The sequence below is a fragment of the Siphateles boraxobius genome, unplaced genomic scaffold (assembly GCF_051911475.1).
Source record: "Siphateles boraxobius isolate OS27281-9 unplaced genomic scaffold, OSU_SipBor_1 6, whole genome shotgun sequence".
Taxonomy (NCBI): domain Eukaryota; kingdom Metazoa; phylum Chordata; class Actinopteri; order Cypriniformes; family Leuciscidae; genus Siphateles; species Siphateles boraxobius.
The window spans coordinates 24,453,529-24,477,381 of NW_027509186.1; the positions used below are offsets into that span (position 1 = coordinate 24,453,529).

The 23,853-nt window shown below is 37.1% G+C and overlaps 1 protein-coding gene across 2 annotated transcripts in view; it reads left to right on the forward strand.

Moving 5' to 3' along the window:
• The window catches only part of dph1 (diphthamide biosynthesis 1), a 119,552-nt gene that overhangs the window by 72,520 nt on the left and 23,179 nt on the right, over positions 1–23,853 (forward strand). For both annotated transcript variants that reach the window (XM_077208316.1, XM_077208315.1), the window contains exons 4-9: positions 4,542–4,663; positions 9,938–10,092; positions 11,700–11,821; positions 14,689–14,757; positions 16,949–17,105; positions 23,321–23,421. In XM_077208316.1, the coding sequence (XP_077064431.1) occupies positions 4,542–4,663; positions 9,938–10,092; positions 11,700–11,821; positions 14,689–14,757; positions 16,949–17,105; positions 23,321–23,421 (726 nt within the window). The remainder of the gene's footprint in view (positions 1–4,541; positions 4,664–9,937; positions 10,093–11,699; positions 11,822–14,688; positions 14,758–16,948; positions 17,106–23,320; positions 23,422–23,853) is intronic.

Consider the following 23,853-nt stretch of genomic DNA (forward strand, 5'->3'; position numbering starts at 1 on the left):
TCAGAAACATTTCTAGTCTCGTCACATTCAGGCATGAAATTTATAGCATATTTTCAATTCAAAACGACGAAATTTCATAGAAGAGTTGAGTAGTTTGCTTCACTACATATTTCTGTTGGTTGTTGAACTTTTCTGTCATAAAACATTTGTCAGATATTAAATGTTTTGCTACTTATGGCTTACCATGGCCTCTTTTGCTGTTAAAACGAAAGTGTTCTGAACATCCACAGTCAACCTCTCCTTATTCATGTCTTATGTTCAACATGAGGAATGGGATTTTGATTCTGTGAGTTTTCAGTCTGGCTTCTCTGTGCAGTGCTACAGTTTGATTTTTTTTATGTGATGCATTGACATTCATACATTTTTAAGTGTGATTTAGGCACTGTATATGTATTGTTATGAACCATCTAATTCATGTGCATCTTATCGTTTTGGGCTGGTGATGATTCCACCCACTCATGAATGTGTATGCGCAAACATGCAGCAGATGGGCAGAAAGAGAGGGGGACCTTGATGAGAGAAAGGATGAGCGAATCAAATTTACCACAGCAAATATTTATTTACCAGATGAGCTCTCCTCATCCATCACTCTCTGCTTTACAAGCAACTGCTACTTGCCTGCGTCCTTCACATGAGAATAACTATGTGTGAAGAGAGAGGGTGTGTTTGGGGGCACTGGGTTACCGAAGTAAGCCATGCATGAGACACAAACGCAGGCAGTGTGTTATGAAGAGACGACAGGTGTGTGTTTGTGTGGCATGGTGGCACAGTTTGTTTTATAGTATACACATTATACATTGCATACACACACACACACACACACACACACACACACACACACACACACACACACACACACACACACACACACACACATACATATATATATGTGTGTGTGTGTGTGTGTGTGTGTGTGTGTGTGTGTGTGTGTGTGTGTGTGTGTGTGTGTGTGTGTGTGTGTGTGTGTGTGTGTGTATGCAATGTAAAAATGAAGGAAAATAAAAATGTATAATGTGTATAATATATAAAACATTGATTTTATTTTCATGACAATAAAACACTTAAGCATTATCTCATTACCGTAATGCATTTTTTGTTTTTAGTTGTTTGTAAGTCTCATTATTTTCAGTGGTTATTCTCATTATATTCATGTATTTGTTAAATCTATTGCAGTAAAAAATGTGTGTAATCAGTTCTGCAAACCAAATGCCTTTTGGCAAAATTCACAGTTTTGATTGCAAAAAAAATGTCACTTATGTTATTTGTGCAGAAGGAAGATTTTTTGGATGGACTGCAAGACCACCAAAGAGTTTTTTTTTTCATCATTTAACTAGATATTTATTAGCCTATAAATGCACACAAACATTTTTTATTTCTCGGTTGATCATGTGCTTGATTACAGTGGCACAAGCATAGGCACTCAAAGACCAGAGGATCGCATAGAATAAATGCAAGTCTAATATATATTCAGATACATCTATCTAGAAATAAATTTGCTATTGACCCTTTTTGGTGAAATATAACCAGGACATGTTTCACCCACCAAGCAGTTAGCTTGAGCAAAAAAATCTTCGCAAAATTTTTTTAGCAATGGCCAAAAAAGTCAACTTCAGATGGGGTGCTTGGCTCGCAACAGAGGTAAACGACTACATAGATTGAGAAACTGAGGAAAAAGGCCCAGACAGGAAGTAGAAAAAAATATGTCTAGTGAACAGTCCAGACAGAGCTATCAGTACAGACTGTACTATTTGCCATGGTGTTGTACTGGCCACTTTAGAGAGCTCAGTCTGAATGAGAGTTTAGAAGGTGAATCGTGTGTGTGCGTGTGCATGCGTGCGTGTGTGTGTGTGCGTGTGTGTGTGTGCGCGTGCGCTCAACAAAAAAAAAGATAGAAAATGTGCCTGTGTTCTATTAATAATTCCTGTCCTAAATGTGTCAGCCAGCTTCCCATACAACAGCCTCTACTCTCTTTTTCCCTCCTTTCTTCTCCTCGCATATTCATTCTCTCTCGTTCTTCTCACTCATAATTTATGTGCCCCTGTCTCATGTTTATCCTGCATTTAAATTTCACACAGAGGAGAGGCGGCAGCAGTGAGCCAGTCAATAGATGTGCTAACACTTAACACGACCCCTGCCGAAGCAAACAAAAACAGATCGTTGGCTCTTCAAACAGCTCCTCAGAGATCCACCTTTCTGGAATGCTTGTCATTGTCCTACAAAGTGAAGGAAGGAAGCCAAGGACAATTTGTTGCAGCATTTCTTACGAGTGGGCTTTACTGGACACGGAGGCTCAGTAATGTCCTTCAGTCACTTTTTTAGGAAGTTACATTGTAAAAAGTAATTTAGCAGGCACTTAAATTCTTGCATTCAGAGTCTAATGTTTTACACATCAGCCAGTGACCGGTGAATTAATAAATATTTATTAAATATTTCTTGCTGGCTATGAAACTATTTTGTATGATATTAAATTATATATTTAGATATAATTAGTACATAGTATTTGTACTTGGCTGTTGTTTTTTGCATATCGGTAACAAACACCACAAGTTATAGCGTCACTTGCAGCACTACAATTAACTGGATAGAGTCATATCTATCAGATAGATTCCAATGTGTTAGACTACACAATCATCTATCTAATGATATAGGTATATCAACTGGTGTTCCGCAAGGATCTATTTTGGGTCCAATGCTTTTTGCTATGTATATAACACAAGTTGCAAATGAACTTACGAATTCTATGGTTAATGTGTCGGCATGGCTAAAAGAGAATTGCTTGCAACTAAATTGTATGTTTTTCTCTAAGTCTAACAGTACTAATAAAGAACCTGATGTTTACGTGTCAGGGGTGAGGCTGCAGGTAGTGCCACAATATAAATATCTGGGAATACTGATTGATACTAAACTTACATTTAAAGCTCACGTAAAAAAGGTTTGTAAGCAGGTTAAGTATACTCTCTTTAATTTTAAGCTTACTAGAGATAACATGTCATTAGAAGCAGCTAAGATGTTTATGTATTCTATGGTTATTTCTCACATGACTTTCTGTTTAACCACCTGGTCTCAGGCGAGTTCAGTGACTCTAAAAAAACCTTATACAAGTCCTTATACAAACGCACACGTAAGGTCTTTGATAAGAAATCTGTACATTCTCATCATTGTCCAATAGTGGAAAAATGTAATTTATTAAGTTGGGAAAACATGATTAAGTATGCAAATGTATGCTTGATGTATAAAATTATTTATGGTTTATCTTCTCCCACCTCTTGGTCAGCTAGATCGTATTAGAACAACCGGTTATCACTTTACAAGAGGTGCATCAAGACGAGACTGTGTCATACCACTTAGACGAAGTAAATTTAGTCAGTCTGCTTTTTCTGTCAAAGCTGCACAGGAATGGAATATTATTCCGACAACTATAAGAGATCTAGACACATGTGTTTTATTTAGGGTTCCAGACTTGTCAACTTTGGAATCTTATATCTGCTAGCCATCCTATTACTGTATTTGCTGCATTGTTTTTAATTGATCCAAAATTGTCTAAATAGATTTTTATTGTATTGTGTAATTATTAAATGTTCCATTATGTATTCTTAATCAAAAAATGTTTTCATTAGGTTGACTTGTAACATCTTGTCCAGGGACTACGGATGAAAAATAGCCTTTGGCTAATTCTGGTACATTTACAGGAATGTTTTTATTAATGTACAATGTCCCTGTCAAACTAAATAAAAAAATTAATATGCAAGTCTCCTCTCAAGCTGCGTCTGAATATCTGTATTTTTCATAGTATACTTATTCAACTCTTAACATATGTATTTTTAAGAATGCGGGCCAGTGTGAGAGTTTTGGGTTACTGGCCTTATTGGGTCAGTGGCAGTGCTTTATCTCACATTTTCCAATCATGTACATGCATTTTATTTTTATGCTTTGCTGATTTAAACATTTTCTATGATACTTGGTTGTGAATTCTGTGAAACATGTATACTTGTAAGCTAGATCATCTAATTGGTCCATAATATTGCTCCACATATAAACATTTGGATATTTGGATAATTGGGAGGGCTAACATGCTAACAGACAGCTTTTTCCAGATTTTCTTAGACACCATTGGTTATGGCACAGTGTTAATTAACCAGGCACAAGTTTAGTGGCTTTCTCAATGGTGCTAGCTTATGAATAGCACCACTTGCAATCTCTTGGTTACCAGCTTACTACTTACTAAACCATAGCTATTAACCTTAGCGTGGAACTTGACCCTCTACCATCAGTTACGTTTTTATGTTAATCGTTGTCCAGTGCTTTGTTGTCTCTGAAGGTTATTCTAGATGGGGTTTTTTCCAGACTGCACAGAGTGCATCAGTTTACAGCTAGCGGGAGCCCACTTAACTGGAGACATGGATGTCTGAGTGACATTTCCGCTTGAGAGTGATTGATCTGCCAACTGTGTGGACCCGTCATTTTACTTGAGGCCTGAAAGATTTGAATTGCAATAGGGTGGTGATCAAGGTCATTGATTGGTTGATTGTGTTGTTTGTCAGATTCACAGAGGCGGACACTCTGGTGATGGGAGATGTGACATATGGGGCCTGCTGCGTGGACGACTTCACTGCTCGTGCTCTGGGAGCCGACTTCATGGTGCATTATGGGCACAGTTGTCTGAGTGAGTATGCGTACACAGACACACACACACATAATCATTATTCTTGTGCGAATTAAAGGGGTAGTTAACCTAAAATGTTACATTCTGACATAATTTTCTCACCCTCTTGCCAAACTCTTATGAGTTGCTTTCTTCTGTTGAATGCAAACTTTTATGATACTTATTTTGGTGAATTTTTGTTATTCTTGACAGGCCCTGGTCAACATTCACTTTTCACTGTATAAAACTATATTGCTATTGTTAACTAAAACTACTAAAATAGTTTTCAGTAAGTGACTTATGTCAGTTAGTTGTCAAGGCAACATTTCTAATTTTCAAGCGCTATAATTACTATAACAAATAAATATGAACTGAAGCTATATAGAAAAAAATTACTAAAAATGGCAAACGCACATAACATAATTACTCAAATTTAAACAAAAATGAAAAATAAAAATAAAAGCTAATTCAAAATATTTAAAAAATTATATAATGCTATATGTGTAATACTTAAATATCACTGGTATGGATTGAAAAGTGTGGTGTTCCACAGAAGAAAGAAAATTAATCTGCCTTGGATTATTCATAGTTGTGTATTATAACTCTTCCTTTAACATATGTATAGACTACACACCCTCAAATTAAATTTCATAAAGGAAGATGTCTCATGTTCCCCTTCCTATGGTTTCTCGTGAGCATGTTTCAAGGTCTTTCATTGACGGTTAACTGCTTGTTTAAAAAAAAAAAAATGAAAAAGAGACCAAGAAAGCTCCAGGGGTGTCTCTAAGAGCAAAGGTTGGAGACAGTCAGCCGTGGTAAGGAGAAGTTGAGATGTATGGATTTTACTCTTGAAGTGCTTTGCAAAGCTGCTCTCAATAGCTCAGTGCGGTAGCCAGTCTGGGTCGTGATGTGTAAGGGATAGCAGATGTTTTGAATGGGCTGCCTGCACATGTACTCAGCAGATCAATAGTGAACATGCATTATAGGTGTCCTTTGAAAGGCCTGGATGTGCCAGTTTAGAGGAGGCCGCCTCACCCCACGCTGCCCGTCAGCAGCACAACATACAGTAGAGGAAATGCTAAATCAATAGGGCCAATATATCTCCAGCAGAACAATCACACCTCTCCCATATACCAGAGCCGGCCACGGGAATATTAATCCTGCATCTGAGGGCCGAAGCCTTGAATTAAAAAAAAAAAAAAAATATATATATATATATATATATTAGTGATGTAGTACTCGAGTCCGGACTCGAGACCGATTTCTGCTTTCTCGTACTCGTCTCGGACTCGTCTCGGACTAGTTCCTTCAAAAAATTCGGTCTTGACTCGGACTCGACCCTTCATAGACTCGGTCTTGACTCGGACTCGGCATAGGCGGTCTCGTCCCCATCACTAGTTATGGGGGAATAAAGTTTTAAAAGATACTGAATTCGAGTGTATTGTCAAAATATTTAAAATTGGGAAATATTGGAAAATGTTATAAAGTTGCTAAGCCTACTAATTTAGACATGCCACTAGAAAATTTTAATTTGCTCTGCATGTCTTAACTATGATTAAAAAAGTCAGGATGGGCTTAACATGTTGATGTCAGAGCAGCACTGTTGAAGCATTTTAGAAAAATAGGCAGAAGATGATGCATGTGGTAGGGGTTATTTTTAATGATAGTAAAAGCATAGTCTATATTAAGACATTAAGACTGCTCCTCTAAACAATTCCCTATCTAGCTTAGTCTGTAGGCCTAACTTTTGATTATTAACTGGGGTGATATTAAATCATGAATATCAAAACTGACATGTCGAGACAAAATCTCGACTCGGACTTGCTTCCTCAAAGACTCGGTCTTGACTCGGACTCGACTGTATTTGAAAAACAACGGACTCGGTCTCGACTCGGACTCGACCCTTCAAAGACTCGGTCTTGACTCGGACTCGGCATAGGCGGTCTCGTCCTCATCACTAATATATATATATATATATATATATATATATATAGAATTGTATATTAAGTACATTATTTACACTTTTTTTCTTACTATACTGCGACAGTATACAGTATGTCACAGATGCAAAAATCTTATATTTTTTGTATTTGTTTTTTTTTATATATTTATTTTATTTTTATGTATGTGTATATTTGGGTAAGAATTGCTTGCCAGTTTCTTTTCAGTGATATCCTTGAGACCAACAATATTAAAATATCAAAGGTTAATTGGAATGACTGGGACAGTTTTGAAAGCAGGTGCAGAACGCTTATATTTTTCTGTGGTTACTTTTTTTACCAGCAAAAAAAAAAAGCTGGCGAAGCAGGAAAAAAGCGAGTGTTCATTCTGTCACTGTGAAGATGTTGTCAATGATTACAGTTTACCTACTGGTTGATTCAATTGCATCTATATTCTTTATATGATAGAATGAAAGTTGCTCCTTGTCTCTTTTAATGGATATTCACAGACTGATGTTAATTGTATATATGTATATATACATATATGTATACACTTTTTATAGTGTATATTGAAAGCAATTGCTGTACATTTTATAAACACACAAGGCCGCAGACCTTTGGCATTTTGAACATTATTGATACAGTGTATTTCTCCATGCCACTGGGAACGTGCATGCCTGTGCATTCTTTCATTTTTTTTCCCAACTTTATGAAGCTCCTCAATCATATCTGCTTATATGTTAGCCCTTAAACAAAAACATAGATAAGTGAAGGAGATGAAGGGATGGAGCGTCTCTGAATCCATGACTCTTATTGACAAAAGCTGTAATTGCAGTGAGTAAGTGCTCTCAGTCTGCCGTGCTAATTGGATAAGAGAAATGGATCGATTCCACTTAACTTCAACCCTCCGGCCCTCACATCTTTTTACTTTGTTTTCTAGCACCTGCGGAAAGAGGTTATTGCCACTTGTGTGTTTCATGTGTGTATGAAAATAGCCGTGTATATATGTGCATTTTGACAGTGCCCCACTTAAATGCAAAACTTTGCAAGCATAACACTTTATTGCCACTGTCAGTAAAATCTCTCTTCCACCTCTCTGTCTCTCTTTCTTTCTCTCTCTCTGTACATCACTTCCTCTAGTTACTAACCATGAACTTGGTTCATGACGTTTGTTTTGTAGCTCTGTTTTAAAAGCCTTTTTAGCAGCCTCACTGTGTATTGCCTAAATAGGCTGGCTGCTGCCTTCTAAGGGATCATCCTAACGACCTTTGAAACTCATGATTGTCAGATTTGGACACTCTACATGGTTAACAAGGTTACAACCTGCAAGCAAGAAGTTTGACATCCAATTCAGTAGTGTTTGATGTTAGCATGTTGCTAAGCTAACAGCGCAGGACTCTAAAGCCTCGTTCAGACTGTCAGTAATCCAATTTTTGTGCATATCCGATTGAAATCCGATCAGATTTAGATTTAGTGTGAACAGCAAAAGAATCATATGAAATGTATTTGTAAAAATCATGTTTTGAGACTGGTGGAGATGGCAACACGGAATAATGTCATACCAGTCTCCAATATATATGCCGCTGCTACGGAAGACGTAGTTCAGTGTGGCGGCTATACATTGTCATGTTGTAAATAAGAAAACATCTGTATTGCAAACCCATTTGTTGTTGTTGTTTTTGACGTATGCCAATACCTACGCAACATCATTGCCATTTAAACCAATGCAAACATTCCTACACTGGACACACAAAACAGATCTGAACAGTTGTGATACACTGTGTGGACAGTCAATAATTAGATCAGATTCCAATCAAATACACAAATAATCTGATTTGGACTGACAAGTTTGAATGTAGCCTAAAAGTATAACACAACACACTAACATATTTTTAAATAAGTTTATAATCAACATTTGTCTCACCTCTTTTCCTGGGCATTTCACAGTGCTTTCTGGGGTTGCCCTCCTCTCAAACAGACATGTGATACTGTCTAAGAATAATTAATAAGTGACAGTATAATTGTTTCGGTAACACTTTACAAAAAGGTTCATTGGTTAATGTATTTGCTAAGATTAACTAACAATGAGCAATACATTTGTTACAGTATTTATTAATCTGAGTTAATGTTAGTTAATAAAAATACAGCTGTTCATTGTTTATTCATGTTAGTTCACAGTGCATTAACTAATGTTAACAAATACAACCTTTGATTTTAATGACGTATTAGTAAATGTTGAAATTAATATTAACTAAGATTAAGAAGTATTGTTCATTATTTGTTCATTTTAACTAAAGTAGTTAACTAATGAACCTTATAGTAAAGTGTTACCATTGTTTCTAACATGTTTCCTGTCTGATGTTAGAACAACACTCAGCAAATGTTTGTTACGTTTGTGATTTTAAATCTTGGCCAATTGTCCTTTTTAAAATGTTTGTATAAAGGTATGACAAAGATTTGAAAATCCTGTTATAATTTTTTACCCTGATTATGACTTTATTTCTACTGCAAAACACAAAAAAGATCATTTGAAGAATGTTGGTAACCTAACTGTTTTGGTTACCATTGACTTTTATTGCATGGACAAAAAAAAAAAACACACACACACAGATAGAATGTTAATTTTTGAGTGAACTATTCCATTAAAAAAATGCAATGCTTTCCGGAGTATGTGCTCTTTCATAGACGTCTTATCAAAGTGTGCTTACTGAGAAGCCTCTGTTGATCTTTCTTTGAGCAATATTTTTTTTTTCCTCTCTTCCCACTTTCTTTACGATCTTGTCGTCTGTTCTTACATAGTTAAATGGGCTCCATGTTTAAAACACTCCCTAAAGGTGGCATTTGCCTAATAGCAGTGAAATGGCCATTGGAGCATTGGCTTTAAAGAGAATGCTACAAGAAGAACAGCAATTATGACCATCAGCAGTAAATAATGTAGATGGAAGAAGACTGAAACCCGCCTCCCTCTTTCAGCTCTGCTCATAGGTTGTGAAATGAATGACATTAATAGCAATTGTGCGATTTTCTCTTTTCTTTAGTTACTGTCATAGATCTGAGGTAGGCTGAGTAACACAAACTTTTCTGAGTTTTCAAGATATTTACAACAATTCAGTGTTTTAGTATTTCCAAGTTAAATAAACCTACTGTAGCTAAAAAAAAATGTTTTTATTTAATTTGTCCTACTTTTGGTAATTTGCTTTTTGTTATTTTTTTATATATATATAAGAAAAAAAATGTAAATAAAAATAGCTGTATTAAGATATATCCTTATCATGAAGTAAAATTTCTCATACCATGAAAAAGGATTTTGGTCATATCGCCCACCCCTATATGCTAATGTTGTTTGTGTCTTCAGTCCCTATAGACTCGACTGAAGGCATCAAGATGCTGTACGTGTTTGTGGACATCCAGATTGACACAGCCCACTTCCTGGAGACGCTCAGGTTTAACTTCCCTCCTGGCCAATCGCTCGCCCTCGTCAGCACCATCCAGTTTGTGGCTGCTTTGCAGGTGACCTTTGAACCTCCCGATCCTTACTCAATGATAACCATTCCCTGCGGTTAAAAATGTTCTCTGATTCGTTTACTGTCTCTTTCTCACCATCACTTACCTTCCTGCTTTAAGGTCTCTAACAGCACATACGGCTGCCCTTGTGTGTGTTTTTGCTCCTGTAACAGTGTGTTTGTGTAAGGTGGGTGTGAAATGCAGTTAAAGTTATTTTGAACTGCGCAAGAGGAATTATCAGAAGGCATGTTGCACTCAGCACTGCACCTTACATAAGTGTGTGATTTTCTTCCCTTCCTCTTTTTTTTTCCTGTTTTGCTCTCCTCTTCGCTGTCGGTTTCACCCTCCTGCCTAAAAATGACCCGTTATATCTGGAAATAGCACGGCCTGGGTGTTGTGTGTGTGTGGGCCCGTTCCCGTGCTCTGGGTGGGTGCTTGGGGCCAGAGGGGTGTGAATGCATGCGTTTTATGTGTTTTTGTTATTCTCTTTCCTCATCAAAAACAAAAGCTTAACTGTAATGTCTCCACCCCCGTTGCATTACTGCAGCTTTCTTGCCTTAATTTTTTTGGCACTATTTCTTTGCTTCATTTTTGTTGGAAAGGAAAGCCTGTAGGTGTTGGGAGATGTGCTGGATGACGGTCTCTCTGATCTGTCTCTCCTACCACGTTTTTATCGAAAAAGGTGTCGTTGCAACTTCCGGAGCCGGTGCTCAGCTAGAGCTGCAAACTTCTCTAGGAACCAGACCATGTTACAACTTTACTATATTACAACATAACCTGTCCAGAGATTTTGATGCAAGTTTTAGGAGTTTTTGTATGTATACAATGAATACAATTCAAAACAATTAGTTCACATATAGTGTTCAAAATAATTTTTTATTAATTCTACTTCAATTTATATGCATTAAAATGATTAAAAGTGACAGTAAAGACATTGTTACAAAAGATTTCTATTTTAAATAAATGTTGTTTTTATTCTTTTGGACTTTCCATTCATCAAAAGAATCCTGAAAAAATAAATCATGATTTCCAAATAAATGCTGCACAACTGTTTTCTAAATGTATAATAATAAAAAAAGATGCTTAAGGAGCAAATTAGCATATTAGAATGTATTTTCGATTTCGAAATAAATGCAGCCTTGGTGAGCATAAGATACTTTTAAAAACATTTAAACAAATCTTACCTACCCTGAAATTTTGAATGGTAGTGCATATAATATTTTACGGCAGCTCTGACATTCACTAATATGCCGTAAATTTAGCATGATTATGATATTGCTGTTATACAACCGTTAGATAAAAAAAGAAGTTAAATACTGAGTTCCTTAGGTTTCCAAAATCTGTCCAGTTTGTAGGCCTAAGACTTCATTTCATTCATTAACTTCATTTGGTGCGAATATTTTCCTGCCTTTGGGCCTCTGACATTAGTGGTTCCTGGTTCAATACCTACAGTACAGGAATTAGGGAGTTGACGTGGATCTTTTTTTTTTGCAGCCCTGAACTGCCTTATCAGGAAAGGAGAAAACATGTAGAGCTTTTCCAGATTGGACACATCTTGTTGGTGGAAAAGTTGCTTCCTTGGTCTCAGCATCCCTTTTCTTTTCTCTTCTCAGGCAGCCAGTGCAGAGCTAAAGCCAGATTATGAGGTGTTGGTACCTCAGTGTCGACCACTCTCTCCAGGGGAGATCCTCGGGTGCACCTCACCTCGTCTGGACAAGCACGTCAATGCTGTCATGTAAGGAAAAAAACTCTAGCCCGTATTGAGTATGTGTAGTACTAGTAACAATATGTTAGAATGAGAATTTGTGTGCGTGTGTGTCTACTACTCACTATTCCTAATGTGCGTGCACTAACTTGGATGGGTTAAATGCAGAGGACAAATTCCAAGAATGAGTCACATTCATTGATGAATGTTGGTGTGTGTTTGAAGAGAGAGGCAGAGCATTGATGTGTGTTTTCTTTCATTTTCACCCATAACCTTTTCATCAGGGGGTCTGTCAACTTTAGACAGACAAAAGTGGCCCTGTCACTGACCCCCAAAATGACACGGCTATTATGCAGATAGCCTTTCATAGATCATTTACTTTTTGCCCTCACCCTCTGCAAATTAAAAACTTTCCCTGACACCCGCGGTGTAGTAATGTGATGTTATATTGCAAAGCCAAATTGCCACCATATAATTAACAGCTTATTAACCTTATACAGAAACTGACTTTCTCACAAGAAGTAATATTTTGGCCGGGGGTCTGAATAAAGTCCCACGGAGAAGATGATTACAGCTTTGTGTTGAAAAATTACACAGGTCTGTGGCTGATTGGCACCTTCATAAAGTCTCTGTTGAGTTGGGCGGATCATAAAGCGCTCTGTATTTAATAAAATGTGACATATGCTACAGGTCTTCACACAGACCTCTGGTTCCATTTGCGAATTTTTTTTTCTGAAACAAGAGGCAACACAATCTCACTGCTAAAGGCATAATGAACTGAACTGTGGGTGAATGGGTTGGTGCTGTGAAGAGCAGTTTTTAGAACTGCAAATTGGGCCATTTCTAATCTTGTATTCTCAGTAGTGCCATCTCTGTGAAATGCATCAATTTGTGGCCGTTTAAGTTATACCATTAAAAGCTGAGCCGGGGAACCTCTTAGAGTTTAATGCCTCCGCAATAAATGCAATATTTGTAATAAAGGCCCTTGAAAGAGAGACTGCGGTAATCCGGGAAAACTGGTGTGTTTAATTACAGCAACATATAAAGTGAAAAATATGTGGAGGGGGAATTTATTGGTGAATGACTGTGTCCAACAGCTAAAAAATGCTGCCTTTGCAAGTAGTACAGTATAAGGACATAGGAAGGCATCAGTTTTTGAAGGTGACATGGATATATATTTCACTGCGATATCACATATTTGTTTCCATGGTGGGGGGACAGAATTAAAATGGCAACTGATAGAAGGAATCAACATATAATTCCAATGCTACATAGAAATGAGCTTTGTAGTAATGAAATATTCCGTATAATAAGCTCACTTGAACTTGTGGTTCTTAGCCAGGGGGTCAGATTCAGGACCCACTAGGGGGCCTCAGCACACATCCAAATGAGCTGCAAAATGGCTAACAATTTTTTTTTTTTAAATAAGACAAATCAAGATTTAAAACAATCTAAAAAGATCAAAATTGACACTTTCCACCGTGTCTACACCAGACGCGTTACGATCAGTAATGCAGTAATGCTGTGTCTATACTGGATGCGGCACGACAAATTCCCAACAGTAAACTGACGTCAAATTCCCAACAGTAAACTAATGCCTATTTCTGACGTGCTTAAAGTAATTGCGCTACTTCTGATACAAAGAATAAATGGATTTGCAATGGTCACTTTGTCGCGTCCAGTGTAGACAGCTTCTAGCTGTTGCGGCGAGATGTAACATTCAGTCCTTGAAGTGCCTGGAATTATGGAATTTAGTTATTTATTTCGTCATCTCAATATATTGCCACTCCTAATTTCTGTAAATAAGTATGAAAAAAGCAGCTTTATCAGTACAGCAGAAATATATTATAGCTTTCAAATATTGTATTAGGGTTCAACAAGGTTGGAAACCACTGTTTTTGATTATGTGTTGTGTAATGCTAAGATATTATGAAAATAGGGATGCATACATATTCAAATTCAGGTCGATACAGAAAGACAATATTTATTATGATTTTAATGCTGTTAACCACTAAAAAACTTAAATGCTGTTCTTGTTTGTCTTAAAAAAGTCAATCTTTTTGAATTTAACAGTGTCGATAAACAATTAGTGTTTTTGAAAAATAACTTCTTTGAGTGTCAGATAATGGCAAAGATCATCTAAATGGAAAAACTTCTAGATATACCATCTCTAACAATAAGTAAATAAAGAAAATTCAATATCAGCGGATAACTTATAATATATCAGTGCATTCTGTCTGAATCCACTTTCCTTAGCAGGTTCAAGACAGTGTGGCAGTAAAACAGGATTTTTATGTTTGAGGGACAAGGAGAATGAACGCTTAAGAGTGTTTTTCTGTCACTGTGTGTGTGTGAGAGTGAAGTATGGCAGGTTTAGCCTTTGCTCCAGTGGGCCCAGGGGGATCCCACCCACAGTATGTTCCATAGGGTTTTATAAACGTGTCTTAATTAGCCTTTCTAATTGTGACTGCGTTCCCCAAGGCATTCATCATGTTTCCCAGGTTAATCTATACTCCCATTTTCTATGGCAGGTCCTCTCACTTCAGCACAGCCGAGGATAATTAGTGTGTTGAGTTGTGTTTGTGTGCTCTCCGCATCATGACCTAATCATATCACACAGGTTTATTTGTGGAGTTTCTGGATTGTCGCCCATCATCCTCCGTGTCTATGACTCGCTCTCCGGCTGGTTAATGTTGCCGTGACTTCGAAGTGAGTAGGTCTTGCCCTGAATGCTTGCTGAATGTTAGAAGGGTGCTGCTCTGGAGTCCTCTAGGCCGAGACCCATTGGCCTTTATATTTTCCTAGACAAATCGCAGAGGGAGAATGGAGTTAGCAGAGTTTTATTCTTTCTGCCCACTCAAACTTTCTCTCTGATAGAGTTGTGTTTCTGTCTATAGCTATCTTGGGGATGGAAGGTTTCATTTGGAATCCATCATGATTTCCAACCCAGAGATACCTGCCTACAGGTAAACCAATGTGCAATTGTTTTTTTATTGTTTTTTATTTTTATTTATTTTATTATATAAAAATATTTATTTTTATTGTTTTGCTAAAGCAAGCGTCATGACTACAGCTTATTGTCTTAAGGCTTTGATCTACAAATCCAGCAAAGAAGAAATAAATAAGTTAATTGACCCAATTCAGCCATTTTGATAATATACTCCTTGGATGCAGAGGACAACTCCTTCCTTTGGCCATTTTTATTTATTTATATATTATTATTATTATGATTCATTATTATTTATTTTCTCAAAACTGCACAAGGGTCATTCTGTGTCAACTCAACCAGAGGTCTCCAGCTAATAATTTTGGTTCAAATAATTGAACCAAATAATTTGGTCTGGTGAAAGAAATACATAAATGAAGAAGACAGCCAAAATATAAAATTGTCATGGATATATATTTACTGAGTAATACCCTATTTTGTCAAAAGGACAATTTTCACCTGAGATTTGGAGCCAACTTACAGGGGGTAAAAATGACTTTAAAAAGATGGCAGGATGATTGTTTTATTTTTTCCTACACAGAGATTGGTAGGTATTTTAGTGGGAAATGGGAAAAATAGTAATGGGGAAAAGTTCATTTTGTTTTTTTGCCCCAAGTTTACATGTCTGTCACTCAAGAATTATTAAACATACCGTAATATCCTTTTAGATTATGGTTCTTAATAAACTTTTCTTTTGGTATCTTCGTTTTAAAGGCCCTGTATGGTTAATTCCCAGAGACATAAAGATCTTAATGCAGCTCAATGAGTAAATTGGTCAATTGTTCACATTTTCAGTGGTCAAAAACCAAATGCTTTGCATACAGTTGATTTTTTTTACTTTTAAATAGGAATGTCTGAACAACAAATAATTTTGAAACTAGAAATGTACTGTATCTTGTTTTTTTCTATCAGCACAATTGCATTGACCATACCAGTCTGAGTGCCATAAATATTATTTTTCCAAAGTTGTCATGCCTGCAACTCTAAAAGTATTAAAGATATCTTAATATCCTTAATAGATAATTGATTCTAATTCTTAATAAACTTTTCTTTTGGAATCTTCATTGTCAAGGCCCTATATGGTTCATTCCCATAGATATTGGGATCTCAATGCGTCTCCATGTTCAATTTATTGTATTTTACCCATTTTCAATGGTCAAAAACCAAATGTGGTTCAACATGGCACACAGGCCATACTTATTGCATTTAGAGGGAATGTCTGAAGAATAAATAATGTTGGAAAAAGAAATGTATCTCGTTTCCCTCTTATCAAAACAATTGTATATAACATACCTATCAATCTAAAAGGATGTTAAGGTATCTTTAATGATTCTTGAGTTACAGACATGCAAACTTGGGGCAAAAAAGTAGTAGTATTTTTAGTAGTATTTTTTTCCAATTTTATAACTTTCACCGTTGGCATATAATGAAACAAAGACTGCTGAAGTCAACATATTTAACTAACAGACCAATCTCTGTGTGAAAATAAAATCATGATGCTGCCATCAAGTCATTTTTACCCCCTGTAAGTTGGCTCCAAATCTCAGGTCATTTTGACACCCCTCTACAAAATAGTGTATTACTCAGTAAATATACTTCTGTGACATTTAATATTTTGAGTTTCATCACTATTTTATTTGTCTTTCTTCAGAAAAAATATTACCAAAATAAAATATTTGAGCCTGGGAAGTTTCCCGAAATTGTGTTGATTTGACACGGAATGACCCCACAATATAGTCTCAGCTGGGAAACAAAAATATAATATATAATACAATTTTTACAATGATATAATTGTTATTGATGTTGAATCAAATTGTTTTATGTTAAAGTTTAATTTGAATGAATATTTTTTAATGTGGAAGGATAATGGAACATTTAGCTGAACTTTACATTTAGCTTAAGTTACAGTTAACTTAATATTGTATTTATTTTTTTTATTTTTTTTTATTGCTCGTTCACCTGGCGGACGATAAAATGGGAAATAAATCCCATAGACTTACATTGAATGAAGAATCCAAGGCCAAAATGTCATACCAACTACCTAGCAACATACAACTCTCATGGTGGAAAGTTTTGAAACATTCTTCAGAAAATTTAAGAATCTAGTTTTTCTTTTTTCTTTTTTTTTCTTTTTTTGTTTGTAAATAATGTGGTGTCCTCCATATCTGCAGGTATGACCCATACAGTAAAGTGTTTTCTCGAGAGTATTATGACCATGAGGCAATGCGGGCCACCAGACTGCAAGCGATAGAGAGAGCTCGCTCTGCCCAGAGATGGGGCCTCATCCTAGGCACCCTTGGCAGACAGGGAAACCCCAAAATTTTGGAGGTAAGACCATCTGCTACCCTTCTGTCATACAATATGTTTTCCGTTAGTGTAAAAATGTCTATCTTCCTTGCTCAGTTCAATCTTACACCTGCGCTGAAAGAAACGCATACATAGCCTGTGGCATTTGGCCGAGAGGAGAGTTCACCAGGGGCATTAATCGATTGTTTTGGGAGGGGCAGGTCGCCTCCCTCTCTTCTTCCTCCTCTTCTTCTCCTTCAAATCCTCCTCTCTTTGTTCTCTGCCTCTTTTCATCTGTTCATTTGTATGTATTTGTATTTCGCTTTGTTTTGGCAGCTTTTTCTCCCTTTCTTGTCTCATCCTTTTTTAATTGGTATGCATAGAGAAGACGAGTGAGATGAATTCCACACCTAGACAAACAGATAGTGGATGGTGATTCTGGCGGCGATGTCTGAAGCTCTAATCAAATGTTTTTTGGTTTTTTTTAAATCCTGACGCTCATGCCTTTTTCCTGTTGGAGTGCCTTTTAGATCAGTGGTTCTCAACTGGGGAGTCTTAACCTAAAATAAGCCGTAGGTCTGTTCTGACAGAGTTGTACACACTGCTTAAACGATGCTAAATTGAAATAATTAAATGCAAGTAAACCTATAATTGTGCTTCAAGTGAATTTATCCAAGAAATGTCTCTGGGTTTATGTAACACATCCCTGCATATTCTGTATTTGTCATATAAAACATACTAGATTAACTTTGAAGTAATTTTATAAAATGTTTTTGAGAAGAGGAGGGGGAAGTCTACTTCCCCTCCCTCCCTTCCTTTTTTTTATTTATTTTTTCCTGGTTGTGCTTTGAAGCCGCCCGTTCACCTGAATGCCTCCTCACTGATGTCTGGAGGTTTTTGCTGGTAATATCTGTGGTCCACTGGGTTTCACACTTCAAAGTGTGTGGGGAGAGTCTGGTAATGCATCACTTTATCCTGAAGGAGGCAAGAATTGTGTTATTATTCATGTTCCTTCTGCCTATCTCTGGGGAATGAATAATTAGCATTGATGGTTAATGAACAAATGAAAGGTGTATTAGAATGTCTTTATATATACACTCAGATTGTATTAATATTGTATTTTAGACCTCCTATGACTTCTGTTTTTCTAAAATTAGAGGTGAAGTGTTTACTTTTTTTGCCACTCTTTGTACTTATCAGTAATTTACACCATTTAGAAACAAGTTGTCCTATGAACTCATAGACTTACAATGCAGGTAAAATTATACCATAAGACATCGGTGAAAGTGTAAATTATTCACACGGAATAAATTTTATTATATTCTTGTGACTTTTTTCACGCTTAGACTTTTGACACTTTTTTTTAGACTTTAGACCTTTGGCTTCAAACTGGCAATGAAAGGCTGTCAAAAACGTGCATATATGAAAAACACTCAAATGCTGCATTCTATTTTACCTTAATTATATAGCTGAGAAAAATAAGAATATTATATAGAAAATCACTATATATTGGGGCTACTTTAGGTAATTTGATACTAGTTTTTTATAATATTTTGATATTGGATTTATCAAAATGAATAGTTATATTTCATACTGTATATTTTCAGTTTTGCCATGACAAAAAATATATATATGATTATTCTAATTTTGGTGAAAATTTTCATTGGCTTTCTATATATGCCAAATTAAGCATTAACATTTTATCCCATTCATCTCTTTTTCTTATGAGTGCTCCATCTCGCCCCAGTCTTTAGTTCAGCTGTGACATTATCTTAGTGACGCCAAAGTAGGAATTGAACTGACATGGGAAAATGTCTTTGCGTGACAAACTGCAAGACAGTCAATCATCTCAATATCATTTTTAGCAGAGAGTCCGATAAGACTGATCTTTTAAACAGGACAGCAGTGCTCTGTACAGGCGTAGGCTAAAATTGAGCTGGATCATGATGAGATGATATGAGCTATGATAAATGTACAATGATAAATCACCTCAAAGTGTCCTACTGTCTTTGAAATGTCATAAATGTTTATTTTTTAATGACTAGGAGAGGCAGAAAACTCTCATAATACACTCAATTTCGAGATGCATCAATATTAGAATTCTGTCTGATACTGATAATATATTGATTTCTGTCAGGACCACTATCGTCAAATACGATTAACAATTAGCATACAGTTAGGATTGGCGGTATGGTTCCGTGTCGCTGCGCATCCATGTAGCCTGGCATGTATAAGAGCAGGGAGAGCAGCAATTAGGGTAAACAGAACAGAACCAACATGAATGTATGCAGATATTATTAATTAAAGATTTTAAAGTACTACATAATTCGAGAATTTATTCTGATTCAAGGGGAATCAGAATGCCAAATCCTGACTGGGCGAGAGGAGCTGGGAATGGAGGAGGCTAATTAGCTCCTGAGAAACACGATAGTTGCTGATAATACTGAAGGAGCTTATATATGTATACAGTGATAGGCGTCGTATTCCTATAGGTAGACGTGGATCAGCTGAGAGTCAGCTGATGCGAGCTTGACTAACGTGACCTGCCAGAACTAACGTTACGCTTGATAATTAAAATTTTAGTTATTACTGATAAAATTCTATTACTATTTTGTCTAAATAAATTTAAAATACATTGTTTTAAACTCTTCAAGTGAATTTAGATATCACAAAGTTATAATTCAGTACAGTATTAAAAATAAATATTCATTTTGAGATTACATTTAATGGTGTTAATTATAAGTGTTCTAAAGATAAACTTTAAGCAAGTGTTAGATGATTTAAATGTAAAAATAGAAGTGAGCATGAAATGTTAAATATACAATCCTATATAAATAAATAAAATGGTTGATAACTAATATGATATACCAGTATAATGTGCATTTCTAATTCCGATTCATCTTAAATGTGTTCAGTGGAGTTCAGGTCTTTGCGCGGACCAAATAAATAAGTATAAATCAATCACTAATAAATCAAGGCAGCAAAACAAGGCCCCACATTATTAATGGAAAAAATTCAAGCTAAACTGGCTATTGATGTTAGCAACAAAGAACTGATGGTGCTTACTAAAGGGTTTACACAAGCCGTTTACACACGTTCAGCATCAGCGGTCCTGTGCAGATTTCTCATTAGGTGATAGGAAGTGGTTTTCTTGTTTTTCAGTAAACTTGGCAATACTTGGTTGTAATGATTCGCCGTCTCTTTCCTCCTCCAATGTTTGATGTGGGCTGTTCTCGCTGACCTTGAGCTCTGTCCATAAAATTGTGTTGTTTTTATGTAAATATGTGTAACAATCAGTATTCAACCTCTCTCTCTCTCTCTCTCTCTCTCTCTCTCTCTCTCTCTCTCTCTCTCTCTCTCTCTCTCTCTCTCTCTCTCTCTCTCTCTCTCTCTCTCTCTCAAAATTGCTTTATTGGCATGACTGTACATCATACAATATTGGCAAAGCTTGGAATACATAGAATAATTATAAAGACATCAAAATAGTAAAATATTATAACATACTTAAATCTAAATGTACAAATTAAATTAATTGTACAAATTAAAAAAATAACAGTTTATGAATATTTCAAAATGTAAAGAATTTAGAATTCAGTGTGTAAGTGTTTTCGTGTTAGTGTGTACGAGTGTGTTTGTGTGTGAGCGCATCACTGATTAGTCGTCGACTCTCTCTTTTTGTGACAAGCATCAATGCATCTGGCTGCTAGTATGATACAATCTCTTTTTTCACCTAATAGATGTTTAAATTGTGTTTTGTTGTTTAATTTAATGAAGTTAGCGCAAAGTATTTCAAATTTTGTTTAAAAAGTCCCCCTAATGTCCTCATAGTTGGGGCAGCTGGTGAGAAAGTGTTGCTCTGTCTCTACTTGTCCCTGGTCACAGTACGGGCAGATACGTCTCTCTCTGGGCAGCCAGTTCTATCTGTGTCTGCCCGTCTCTACAGTCAGAGTGTGATTGCTCAGTCTGTACCCCGTCATCCTTCTTCTTAATTTACAGTCTTTCACTGTACTCAGGTATTCTGCGGTTGTGTAGTTTCTATTTAGGGCCAAATAACATTCAAGTTTGCTTTGTTTTCAAACTTTTTCGTTTCAGTCCAATGTTTCGGTCCTCTTGTTGTGCTTTTATAATGTGGTTGGGCCGGATTGTGTGGATGATGGTGTCAGTGTCCTGAGGCAGATTATTGTTAGTCGTGTTAGTCTGTTTGTGGAGCCTCAGGACCAGCTGAAGGAGGGGGCTCTTCTCAGTGTCCATTTCATTGTTTTTAAGAGCTTTAAAATGATAAAAGTTGGGGTCACTCTGCTTTAGATGTTTCCAAAATGTGATGGCGTGTTTCTCAACGAGTATTAATAGAGGGTATTGGCCTAATTCTGCCCTGCATGCATTGTTCAGTGTGTTCCTCTGTACTCTTAGGATACTCTTACAGAACTCAGCATGCAGGGTTTCAATTGGATTTTTGTCCTATTTGACAAATTCGTGATTTAGGAGAGGACCACAAACTTCACTGCCATATAATGCAATTGGCTCTATGACTGATTGGAATATTTTGAGCCATATTCTGATTGGTATTTCAATTTGGATAGATTTTTTGATGGTATAGAAGGCCCTTCTTGTTGTCTCTTTCAGTTCATTCAGGGCCAAATTTAGGTTTCCAGTTGCACTTATTTTAAGCCCGAGGTATGTGTAACTTGTGGTATGATCAATTTTGGTCATACCAAGGTTGAAATTGTGGTTCTTTCCCTGACATCTGAGTCTTTTCTGAAACGTTAGTACTTTTGTTTTAGTCGGGTTAATGGTCAGGGCCCAGGTCTGACAGAACTGATACAGGGTGTTGAGGTTCTGCTGTAGACCCTCTTCTGTTGGAGACAGCAGGACCAGATCATCTGCATACAGCAGAAACTTTATAGTGGAGTCATGTAGTGTGAGGCCAGGAGCTGCTGATTCTTCTAGGAGTTTAACCAATTCATTAATGTAAATATTGAAGATTGTCGGTGATAGTGGGCAGCCCTGTCTCACACCCCGCTCTTGAGTGAAGAACTCAGTTTGTTTATTGCCAATTTTAATAGCACATTGATTGTTTGAGTACATTGTTTTTTGTATGTTTTGCCCCGATACCTGATTCTAGAAGTTTAAAAGAAGGCCTTCATGCCAAATCGAATCAAAGGCCTTCTGGAAATCTACAAAGCAAGCGAATACTTTTGTTTTTTTTGGCTGATGTATTTATCAATCAGGGTTTGTAGGGTGAAGATATGATCTGATGTTCTAAAATTTGGTAAGAATCCAATCTGACTTTTTTCATGCGGTCAATAAACAATTTTAACATTCCTCTAGAATAGAACCAACTCAACTTGAATTCGTTCAAAAATCTATGTGCACTATGTAAACATACATACATTTACCTATTTGTATTATTGTTAGAATTTAAATGTTTTTTTTTTTTTTTGGAGTCTTTTACTCACGACTAGTCCATCAGCCGTGTGCAGATTTAGTTGAGCATTTCCTTGATCTCTCTCAGACTGGTGCTGTGGGTGTCGTTTGGGCCTCTTAGGGCTGCAGCGTAGCTCAGCTGCTCCTGCTCAGGTCTGTGGACGTTTGGCTGTGGGGCTGATGACTTCTGCGCTGTCGAGGTGTTGTTACCCATCGCCAGGGCTTCTTTGGGTCCTGGCTGTTTCTTCTGCTGGTATGGTGGCATCAGGTCTTGGCGTTGCTGATGCTGACGGTGATGTTCGTGTATGGGATGTGGGTGTGGAGGCCAGAAGCATGGGCTTTTGGAGTTCAGGGTGTTGGTACATCGGGGCAGGGCGATGGAGTCTCCAGGGCTCAGATGGATGCGGCGGGAAGACGCTGTGTGCTGATGCTGGGATGAAGCGTCTCGTTGGTTGAGGGTTGTTAGATTCTCTCTGACTCTTTGAGGGACTGCAAGGGGTTCGGCCAAGGGCAACATCTTTAAGATTTTTAGCAAACACATTCACACTGTCTCTACGTAGGTGGACGTGGTCATGGATATTGTAAATGTCCAGTGTAGGGTGATGTGCCAGATGAACATTTGGCATTCCAGCACATCCACGTGAGATGTCTGTGTTGACTCTCTGTATAGTGCGGGGGTGGATATCGGTTCTGGGTAGGATGGTGGAGATGATTATTTTTGATGTTGGGAAAGTCTGTCTTGCTTTAATTGCCACTTGTGTAACTGACTGTGCCACTCATTCCTGTTCTCTCTCTCTCTCTCTCTCTCTCTCTCTCTCTCTCTTTCTCACTAGCACTTAGAGTCTCGTTTGGAGTCTTTAGGCCGTTCATTCACGCGTGTGCTCCTGTCTGAGATCTTCCCCGGCAAGCTGGAGCTCCTGGCAGATGTGGACACGTGAGTCTCTTACCCCATCTATATGCACACTCACGCTCTCCATTTCACACAATTAAACATTAGCTCCTGTGCATCAGATGAAGAAGCTCCATAAGGTGCACATTCATCTGAGTTTCAGCATATCCTGAGGACAAGGCGAGGGCCAGTAGAAATCTCACTGACAAACATGTCTGACAGGGTCACAGGTTTTGTTAGTGAGGAGCTCCTCTGTGGCATATGTCTTATTGCTGTGTGTGGTGGGCTATGAAATTATTGAAGTTCTGTGGAACAAAGGAGTTTTGAATGAGACTTCTGTTTCAGTATATGTACAAAATGCTGTAAGTCATTTTTGTTGATGTTTCACAGACCAGTGCGATAGAGGTTACCCATGGTCATGGAAAACCTGGAAAATATCAGAGAATTCTAAAACTGTCATTTGCAGGTTTTAAAATG